The 11,681-nt window shown below is 32.4% G+C and overlaps 2 protein-coding genes across 2 annotated transcripts; one reads left to right on the top strand and one right to left on the bottom strand.

The window, feature by feature from the left end:
- Positions 1-526: 526 nt before the first annotated feature.
- LOC117338161 lies at positions 527-6,990 on the bottom strand. Its single transcript, XM_033899386.1, has 4 exons — positions 6,784-6,990; positions 5,513-5,615; positions 4,750-4,868; positions 527-3,541 (listed from the first exon to the last, which is right to left on the bottom strand). Exons 1-4 carry the CDS (start codon positions 6,839-6,841, stop codon positions 3,468-3,470), a joined length of 354 nt encoding a protein of 117 aa, XP_033755277.1. The 5' UTR covers positions 6,842-6,990; the 3' UTR covers positions 527-3,467.
- A 2,443-nt stretch (positions 6,991-9,433) lies between these two features.
- On the top strand, positions 9,434-11,082 carry LOC117338153. The gene has a single exon (XM_033899376.1). The coding sequence runs from the start codon at positions 9,446-9,448 to the stop codon at positions 10,676-10,678; it is 1,233 nt and encodes a 410-aa protein (XP_033755267.1). The 5' UTR covers positions 9,434-9,445; the 3' UTR covers positions 10,679-11,082.
- Positions 11,083-11,681: the final 599 nt, after the last annotated feature.

Below are 11,681 nucleotides of genomic sequence, written 5' to 3'. Positions count from 1 at the left end.
TTTCATTGAAAAGATAATTAGGCTAATCACAGTTTCTGCTTATTTAAAAGAATCCACACATCATTATCATATATAATTTTTCAAATTAAGAAAATAGTTCATAATTATGTAAATATTATGGAGTTTTTTTGTCTTTTTTATTTTTATACTTTTCAGTGTCCCAAACCATGAGAAGAGATATAATATTATAAGTGAAGTAGAAATGAGATTATTTTGTTAACTAATCAAGTGATTAAGCTAATATTCCTTTGAACAACCGGACCTAGAACTACTTTGAGGTGGCACTTCGATATCGGAGGTTTATTGCCATGCTATTTTTGTTTGTCCGTTATAATGACACCGGAACGAATAAGGTTATATTTCCTTGTAACATCCGGGGACTTGTGCATCTGTTGTGTCTGTATATTATGTTAAAATACTGAATCGAGTCAAAATTGACATTTAGTTTAAACTGTGTTTTATTTGTCAATTTCCATTTAACAACATATATATATATAACATATAGATTATACAAAAAGGAATCAGAAACAAGTGTCAAGAAGTTTATATCAATCTGACATCTATATATATAGATTGACGTTACATAACAGCATAGCCATGATAAAACACGATATCGTGCGTATCATAATTACAATCGAGTCTAATGTGAAAAAAGCAGTTGGAATTTGATAAAATGATTAAATACATGTGACATTTACAAACCGAAAGAATTTCCTGAAGTGAACACATTTTAAGCAGAAACAGTGTGCATAGATTAGAAACGTTTAAACACACAAAAATACCATTTCCTTATCAGGGAACTTTATAAAATAACCGATTATATAAAATATTTGTAACATAGATAAAACATACGACGTTAAATATAAAAATAATTATGTACATGATGTGTGTTCAGATTACCTTTGATAGCCAAAACGCATAGCTTATATATGCTTTCACTGAACTCTTTATCAAACAACAAACACATACATTACAAAAATCCTTCTTAGATGACAATCCCTTATATAAGACCGGTTTGAAAGGCACGTGATTTTGTTTTTCCTAGGAGTGAACATGAAAAGCACAAGGAAGCCATAAATTAAACGACTACTTTCCCGTAGGATATGTTATCAACAAACAGCTGTATATTTTAAAAGTTTGTATGTAGCAGGATATGAAGTTGCGCATTTTCAGTCCCCATTGGTAATATCATTATCCCTATATATATAATCGACGATCAATCTCGCGTCAACATCTATAGCTTTTTGTTTATTTCATGCTTATTAAAACAGTTTCAGGGTAATTAATAAAACACAAAATAAAGAGAATAATAATGAATTTTCCTTCATGTGTTTTTATCTCTGCTTTATATTAATCGTTAAAAACTTGAGCTAATTCTAATTTGATATTCTGCCTGGAGAATTATACAAAATGCCTCGCAGGTATAAGAAAAACGAGTTTCATGGATCTCTGCTTTGATACGCGTGACATGAGCATGTCACGCACTGAAACATTTAAAGCACTTTACAAGTGATAGCAATGTTCGGTATTTCTTTAATATCTTCAACACCACGATGATCCTTACCTTTTTGATATTCTAACACATCCTGTCGTTCAGTTATGGTTGATCGTAATATTTCTCGTTTCATATTATCCATGCGTGAAACAAATAACAATGTATTCACTCATGCGGGAAACTACTGTTATTCATTAAGTAATAAAGATTATTTTTTAGTTATTTAATCTTCCTTGCAACAAACATTTTCATTGGCTTCAAAATATGTTTTCAGCCCTAGCGTAAAAATGACGTTGTTGTTTGTAACGCCGTTTTTGAATGGCTGATTCAGAGGCGTGTTAATTTCTAAGAGAAAACAGTCCATCAATAAACGTTGATATTCGCAGAAATGATAACAGTAGAGAAAATTTAATGGATAAAATTTAATGGATAAAATTTAATGGATTACATTTAATGGATTAAATTGAATACATATTTGATATGAAGCGTGATATGATGACAGTGCAATCAGATTTAGTATGTTATGACTCTATAACAAAAAATGTTTTTAATTTAATCCTGAATAAATTTACGTCACACAAACGTAAGTGAAAATATAAACAGAAAATGTGGTAACAATGAATATACTAGGAGTGTTGTGCCAGGACATTTTAAATGCATTGATCCATCATTTTTTTATGGGAACGTATAATCGATGGTAGTTAAACAAAGTAACGTGGAGTATTTGGAGAATAACAATGATAACATAACAAAAGAAAATCCACCTACACACTACTTAAGGACAATGGATATTTGAAATATAAAAAATATTTTTGTGTACATTATATAAGATTACATGAAACATATTTATTAACAAAATTATTTATAAAACTTTTGCGGTTTTTGACACCGTAGATAGCCTCATTTTATACCATTGGACGGGTTAAACTATTATCTCAGCCAATCAAAGCTCGGGTCGTATACTGTATAGGAGCATTCATAATTCATTGTGTTTGTCGACACACTTTTTCATTTGGATTTAACAAATACTTGATATTGTTTTCATTGCTCAAACCTAAGTGAAATAAGTATCCTTAGGAAAACACATTTGAGGAAGAAAAGTGGAGTTTTGGTTGACTGTATACGCCCATTGTTTGCTACCACATAATATTACTTAAATAACATCATGATGTCATATACCACCAACTGTATTGAGACGTCACGAAGAAAAGTAATAAAAATGTATCAATGTTATTTAACGTGTTATTTGAAACAAACTATAATGAATCATACTTATGTAAGCTTATACTATCTTTAAACAAGACATAAATCTCGCCAGGAGCCCGCTATATTGATATAAAGGAAACATTTCTTATAGTTTCTTATTCTTTAGAAATAAATACAATAATGTTTTGAAAGCTAGTGAAATACTTACGGCATTAACAAAATGTAAATCCCCAAATAAATCTTTATAGAAAACAGAAAATGTCCTGATCACGTCCAAGTTACACATATTCAATGCTGTCATCTAACACTTTGTTCGATTGTGTCATAGCATAATCGAGGACCGAATCCAAAAGCCAACACAAATCACCATGATTTTATTTTAAGTCAAATCTTATTATTGCAAGATAAATATAGTGTTACTACACATTTCAAACTTTGGAGATGTGATCACTATGTTGATAATCCATAGGAATTACGAATTACAATTTGTATGTAAGCGTTGAGAGATGAAGTGATTAGACATCTTTTGTTGATTTTGTCTCGAGACCAATTTATCTCTAACAACATAACATATATTGCAACCCATTTTACACATGTATTGTTATTTGTGATGTTAGTCTTCATTTTTCATCATGACGTCACTTTCACATTTTGTTGTCTTCATGGTTTCGGGAAATCCTACTTGGGTGGATGGCATGGTTCCCTCATGTCGAGAATATATTCTTTAGATGATGTTATTATGACGTCACACCATCATTAGTCCTAATCAGACCGTTGCCGAATTGTTGGTATCCATGTCTGTTAGCATTACGTCATCATTCTTTGTCTTTTGAACGGAAGCTGTAACGAGAAATGCCATTTGATATCAATACGATGAATGATTCGCTATCACGCTATCAACATACTTTCTACCCGTGAGCTGTATTCCCATACAAATATTTTAGTACAAAGTTACGATAGTTGAGGAAATAGAAGTTTAGTTGAACATGATTGTTTATTTACCAAAAAGTGGCAAGTGGATTTGGGGCAACATACGCCGCTTATAAATGGTGACGTCATTTTTTAGTTATGGGCTGATAACTGAACATTTTTAAGCCAATGAAAAAGCAAGAATAGATTATCATCTATCGTATCCAAACAGTATTTTACATTAACTCTCTCAAGAAGCTGAGCCAAGAGACAACAACTATGTTTGGTCACACAAGAATGATAATGAAGATCAGTGTGTGTTGTAAATATCATTTATTGATGACTTATCAAATTTCAACTTGAATATCAATAACATATCAATGTTAATGGTATACTCCATTAAATTATATGATTGGAGAAATAAACATTTGTAATCTAAAAGCAAAGATGGGGTAAAAATTGTCATTCAAATGTTTAGGATGAACAATTATAAGTACATTTAAATACAATTATTCCAATTGTTGTCATAACGAACATACAAGCAACATAGAAGAGTTACTCAAGACAGTACAATAATTGTGACATCGCCTCTGTTAATCTATGTGCTAGACACAGTATTAAATATACATACAGCTAGTACTCTTCACTAAATATTCATTGCAATAAAAGTATGTCATGTATGACGTTTTTATGTCAGTATAATCGGTTTTCATCATACCATATGTAGTCAGATTAAGAACCTGTGTACTTAGACTTAACTTTACTGCACTTGAAATCTATATCCCGAAAATGAGGTCCTTTTAATTACTACAATCATGTTAAGAAAATGATATTTTAATGGAAAATTTCCTTCGAAGTTTCTTAACCTAATAACTGCTGGTAATGTTTTTTTCTAAATGTCATTGATGATAATGAAGATGATGATGATGATGATGATGGTGATGATGATGACGACGACGACGATGATGATAATGATGATGATGATAATGTCGATGATGATGATGATGATGATGATGATGATATGATGATGATGATAATGTCGATGATGATGATGATGATGATAATGTCGATGATGATGATGATGATGATGATGATGATATGATGATGATGATGATGATGATGATGATGATGGAACATACCTTTAGGTTTAGGTTTCACTCGTTTGGTCCACCGATCCCTCGTCAAACATACTACTACGATTGCTATGATGAATATTAGGAGGAGACAGCCAAACACGGTTCCAAGGATGATTGCTAACCTGCAGTTTTATCAAATAAAATAAAAAATTTAAAATTCAGAATATTACATGATTCAAACTTAACACCTCACCACTAAAATTTTCAATTTGAACCCCCTCGTTATCAAGCTTTAATAATTATGATAATATAATACATATCTCTGTCATGGAACATTACTGTGATAATGCTCGACGTTTTTATACACAGACATATATATATATATTATACATTACTTGCATTCTGCAATATGCTATTAAAATATACACAGATACAAATGTATATATGTAGATATCGTACAATAAGGTATCATATATTATAATACGGCAGAGGAGGACTATATCCCATTAGATAAAAATATTTCACATCACTCTGGCATGAATTTTAATATGCCAGACGTTGGTAGTATAATATTGTAAAACAAAATTACAGGTGAAATATAATAATATTCCATTAACATTTTCCACGTGTAAAAATACATAATTTCTATACTTATGAATTATAATATTTTACAGGTGCAAAATACGCACGTGCGAAATATGAATTTTACAAAAAACAAAAAAATGTATGAAATATAAATGTTAGGCATGAAAGGTAATAATATATGTATAAGACTCCAATGATAAAACGAACATAATGCAGCCACATAGTACGTGTATATACTTACGTTTTATAGTTGTCAGAACAACATCCACTATCACAACACCCGGCGCTGCATGTACGGACCAATGTCGTGGCGCTTGTGTAAAATGTACAGCTCTCAGAAACAACTGTTGGAAACAGATTTTTGATCAATTACAAATCAATATCAAATTATAGATAAAATTACTATCAAGAATTTTAGTTTTCAGTTAATGTGATATATATCATCGGATTAAAGTTTTGTTTACAACATGTGAAGCATGGATTGTACTTGCTATTCTCAAATAAACTTTGGGATATAGGTATAGTTATACTTGTAAGAATACTACTTTCCAGCAATAATATTAAGTATAAATGCATTGGAATATACTACTTTCTACTCATAACCAATAGAGATTCGAAATGTGATTACATGTATGTCAACATCGTACCATTTTTCCAGTGAAACACTTGTTAAATCATAACAAACTTCGAACACCGAGTAAAGTATTAAGAGATAAATAAATTGAGATCAAATACACAAAAGCGTTAAAGATAAATGTTGAGGTTTGGTTTATTCTGTTTAACGTCCTTTTAACAGCCAGGGTCATTTAAGGCCTGGTTTTGGAGGTGGAAGAAAACCACCGGCCTACGGTCAGTACCTGGCAACTGACCGACGTAGGTTTCAAACTCGCAACCCAGAGGTGGAGGGCTAGTGATAACGTGTCGGGACACCTTAACCACTCGACGACCGCGGTCCCAATGTTGAAGATAAATGCTATTAAAGGCAATTATACACAGGCAATATTTCTTCACGTGAATTTCACGTGAAATTTTTCATGTGAAATTTTTCATGTGAATTTGCCCTTTTCACGTGAAATTCCACGTGAAGGAATATTGCCTGTGTACAATTGTAAAACAATAAATAAGGAATACCGATATTAAAGTAAATATCAGAATTCAAAATCAAATAAATGAGGGCAAAATTAAACATAAATATAGATTTGTATAGAGACTCGTAAAAATCACAAGGATAATACAACCAGGTGATCCGGAAGATCATGCGTCTTCTTAATTTATAACATACGCCATATAATAAAGGTTAAATCCGGGTTATGTCATAATCACATATGAGAGTAAGGGTGCTGACAGCAGAGCCCCTGGGCATATCAACACGCATCAGACAAGTCTGACTTTATATTGCATCCGGAAATAGAATATTTCCACATGAGATTATGATGTTGCCCATACAATTTTACTGTGGCCATGAGTATTAAAATAATTAGGAATGATACAAAATAACAACAAAATACTTACCGAAACAAATCTGAAGAAAAAATAACATGAAGGAAAATAACATGTAGATTAAATCCATGGCTTGTGTAGTCCAAAAGCATTGGCTATTTACCTATACATATCAATCATCACTTCTAGTAGGCTCCATGATCACATATATTTATATATCCTGTTGGTAAGCTATGACCTTCTTACTATTGAAATGCAGCGATCACAAATCGTTTCTAAATATAGCTACTCTAAAAAGTAACCTTTATGCTAAATACACGTTTCAGTTGAACACTAATCGTTTCCGTAGCGACAGTAAACATCGGCATCGAACTGTGAAATTGAAAAACATTTCAGAGTCAATTTCAAACACAGCATTTAAAAAGTCTAATATTATTTGAACCTTTAACCAAACAGAGACTGGGATCCCGCACAACTAGAATTAACAGTTTAATCTGAGTTTTTATTGCTGTTGTGTATTCGTGCATCAGTTTGTAAATTTCAATTACACTTTGCCTTGATCCGACCTACGTCATTTGATCCTATTAATGAAAAATAACCGAAGGACGGCATTGGGGGTAATGAATGAAGAGCCCTCTGCTGCACGGTTCACCGCAAGATACGATGTTTACGTGAAAGAAATAATTCAATAAAATTATATTTATATAACATTTCCTTTGATAGCCTTTATTTGAATTGATATTTCACTAATCGGAAAGCTTATATTTTGAAATTATGAATCGAAATATTTCTGCTATAAATAATGTTGTTAAGCTGATACGACATTGGCGGGAGGATGACTTTTAGAGTAAAAGCCATTACTAAGTCTACGTATGTCGAGCGGCGAACCCACTTACTTTGTCATTTGTTTGGAATGGCCACAATAAAACCAGCAGGAGAATGGTTTTATGATTTCAGTGTATCGAAGGGATACTCTGGTGCGTTCGAATACCTTCGGATTTATTTAGCGGCGTTGAACTAAACGATGTCAAATCATATGTAAATACATTGACGATCGACAAAAGACGGACTCCGTCACCTTAACGCACAAATATATGTTATACATTTGAATCTCACCATCTCTAATTTATAAAGCATATATTCTATGGCATTAGATTTGTATGTACTCTTTGAAAGCAAAATGAACGGTATATAAGCCATATCAAATTGTGGAATACGCGTGCCCAAATAAGAATGGGATTCATGGAGTTATATCAATTAATGTACTTCTATGATAGGTATGAATTTACTTATCAAAATATCGCCAAAAGCAAATCACAAAGTTGACAAATACTTTAATCAGTAAACTGCCAGGCTTCGCGTGTATGATCAAAATGGTGTATACGTATGATAAGTGTATTTGTATAAGGTTCTTGCATGTATATATGTATGTCGCTGAAATGTAAATTAATCCTGATATAAATTATCGTTTTCTACACATAATCGTTTTGGCCGTATCAGAGAAAAATATTTTCGCAACATATTCACTTTCAGCTTTGAAGATAAACGTTTTTGTCAGAGAGAACGAATTTGAGTGAACGAATGATAATAAACTTTATCGACAGCTACAGGTAGTTATATATATATCAAATGTCATTCAGGGAGCATTGTTAGCTTGTTGCTTGAATAGTTTATTTCCTACCAGAGATATATTTCATCTTTGTGGATATAGTTAATATACTCAGATGGACACTTTAGGAACTAGTCTTATTTTCCTCGTAGGTTTCACGAATTTTCATTCATGCGAATTTATGACTGTTTTATATTTCTACATGAATGCATTCTTTTGTTATTATTACTATTGGATAATGCAAATTATTTCACACATATTTTCCTGAAAACATATCAATGTATATGTATTACATATATAGCAAGAACAGAAATATATTATTAAAAAAAATATTTGATATGATTTTCAGGAAAAATCTCGTGAAGTTCGGTAACTTAAAGGGTCTCTATGTAGATTTATGTTTCTTTTAAAATTTTTTCCTCGTTTCATCGATTTTGGTCTTACTCTCATTTAGAATTGCACCTTAACCCGGATTTGACCTTGGCTTGTATGAGGGTGTAAAAATACTTTTGCACATTCTAATTTGTTTTTCGTTGTTTTTGTAATAAAGAAATAACAATAAATATCTATTATATATTTAATGTGAAAATATAAAGAAGATAGATATATAAAATGAATACTTTATATAAGATAAATCAGATATGATACTTGATTCAATCTAGATAAATCCCTAAATAAATCACAGAAGATATATCATTACCAATCACGACTCGCATCCCCATAAGTGCCATAAAAGTATAATAGTCTTAAACTGTACAAGTTAAACTCATGTTTCTTTGCTTGAAGCTTTTTCGTTTTTTTTTATAGTATTAATTCGGTCGATAACAATAGACTGGTTTGCACAAACATTTATTGCCTCACGTGCTCTTAGGGATTAAATTTATTCTAAAATAATCTAGCCTGTCAACGTGTTGAGTTCAGCGGTATTTCGCAACAACGTCACCGGCGGAAGCTCATGGGAAAATCCATATGTCCTTTTTTAAGTAAATTAAGTCATAAGATACAGACATGATTGGTTAAAATTAAAACACAAAAATCCGGTTACAACGTGATTTTGGATGATATAAGAATGAAACGTAAGTGTGAAGGAACAGTTGAGTTTCTGTTGGTACATCACACTTCAAAATGTCAATCTTACAGTCAAGTCTGAGCTTTGTGCTGCTGTTGGCTATGCTTGAGTTGGGTAACTCAAGAAGATTACATAATCACCTGCCAAGTCATTGGCATAACATATGCAGGGTAAAGACAGGAGTGGCTTGCCTAGACCAATCGACAGACAAAAGCATTGTTGATATAATGAGAAAGAAACAGCCTACTTGCATATCTTGTGATGTCGGCCCAGATGACATTTGGAACTTGCATGACCTCCGACGTTTTCTTCATAAATCAAGTAAGAACTATGCATTGACCGTTCGATGCCGAGAAGGAGGTAATGTTTCACTTCCGTTCCCCATACGCGCAGCTGGCTTAGAGTATTTCTCGATCAAAAATTGTTTGATCGTCGATTACATGTCGGAATATTTCGACCCCGCCATCAATGATATCCCAGATGACCTGATATATAGCAGTATTTCAGACTCGACCATATATGTTGACATCATGAAAATGATGGAAGTATCCAATGGAATGAATAATATGACGAAGGCAGCCAAATGTGGAGCAGAGAAGAACATCGCTGTCACCATAGCAAGGAATATTTCATATACATTTTCAGATTTGCCAGAAACAATTCTAAATGACATTTTCACCACATTTACCGTCAGGACATCTACAAAGTACCTACGAGGACTCCTGTCATCATCCCACACCTGTGCTTATCCAAAACTCATCGAAATGGACCTAAGTGTCTCGAATACCCGAGGTGCAAAGTTTGACAGTATCCTTGTCAATAATGCGGATTACCCTGCATTGAAGACATTGAAAGTTACTCATTCTTCACTTAGTAGCATACCAGAGAGATTTAATGACTGGAGATGGGATTTCCCTCGACTATCGACTCTTGATCTGTCACACAACCACATCAAAGACTTCGGCACTGTACTTGATTATGGAAACCGGTCTATAGAGTCCAGCATCGGTACTCTAGATCTGCAACATAACCTCATATCCACAATCACACTGGCCGAGTTAGAGTCTTTACGAGATCACAGGTTCGTGAAGATAGATATAAGAAACAATCCCTTTAACTGCGACTGCAAAATGCGTGACTTTGTTGATTTTTTCAGACGTTCAAACGATTTTATGGAAGGTGGAAAAGGAAGCCAATACAGTTACCTTAGACATCTCAAATGTCAGGAACCAGTTTCCTTGAAATGTCGCACGATTGTGGATTTAAACCATACAGACCTTGGATGCTAAAAACAGCACATACGTTACACATATAAGAGTGTTCAACGCAACATATACCAATAAAAAGTGTATCTTATTGTATCTATTGTATGTAAATATATTTCAAATTGATTATTTATGGTTCTTTGTTACTAAAATGGAATGTAATGTGTGCGCAGGTACAATGTAGTCGCATGCAGCGAAATACCATAGTATACATACATTAAATACATGTATGGAATTAAAAATAATTCAAGTATACATGTTCAGAACTTTCATGTTTATGTTTTATTTATTTATTTATTTATTTATTATGTATCTACTTAAACACCAATACATCATTATCATGATAATTGAAATATGTATTTAATTAGGATAAACAACACAATCAATTGTAATTAACGTACAAGGTTATGCAAATTGTGTTCATTTGTTTATGCGCTTATTTCTTATTAATTTCATACTTTTTTCTCAATATTTCTAATGTTTCAAATCCAATGCATGCTTTCCATGTTTATTTTGTATGCCAACACTTTTGTGTATTAACGATTTTTTTCGTTGACATTTAACTTGAAACGTAAAAATAAACAAATTAAACTGTTGAAATGAGTCAAATTATTTTTAATGTCAACACACATGGTTTTTGGCATTCGCATCACTTTAACTGGTAAAGTAAAGCGAGAATACATATACAGTAATTAATGTGTAACGCATACAGAGGAAAAATTAACAATTAATTTATCACGGTGGATAATGTTTTATATCTAACTTAGCTAATAAATCAGGAATATGTCTGAACCTTGTTAAACGTCACCAATATTATGACATCGGACGTGTTTTTGTCACACATACAAAATGTAATACAAAGGGAGGAGAAATTATGGCGTCATTAAAGCCAATGTTGCTTGGTATGTTACGTCATCTGAATGCAAATCAGAACAAGCAGTTTTTTCATTTGATTATTTAATCTTTATGCTGTGATTATACCTTTTTAGATTTATTTTTTATTCCTGTCCTCGCTGTAGCAAGCTTT

This window comes from Pecten maximus, chromosome 11 (genome assembly GCF_902652985.1).
Source record: "Pecten maximus chromosome 11, xPecMax1.1, whole genome shotgun sequence".
Classification (NCBI taxonomy): domain Eukaryota; kingdom Metazoa; phylum Mollusca; class Bivalvia; order Pectinida; family Pectinidae; genus Pecten; species Pecten maximus.
The sequence above is the reverse complement of the archived record's forward strand: the minus strand, read 5'-3'. Positions and strand labels throughout refer to the sequence as shown.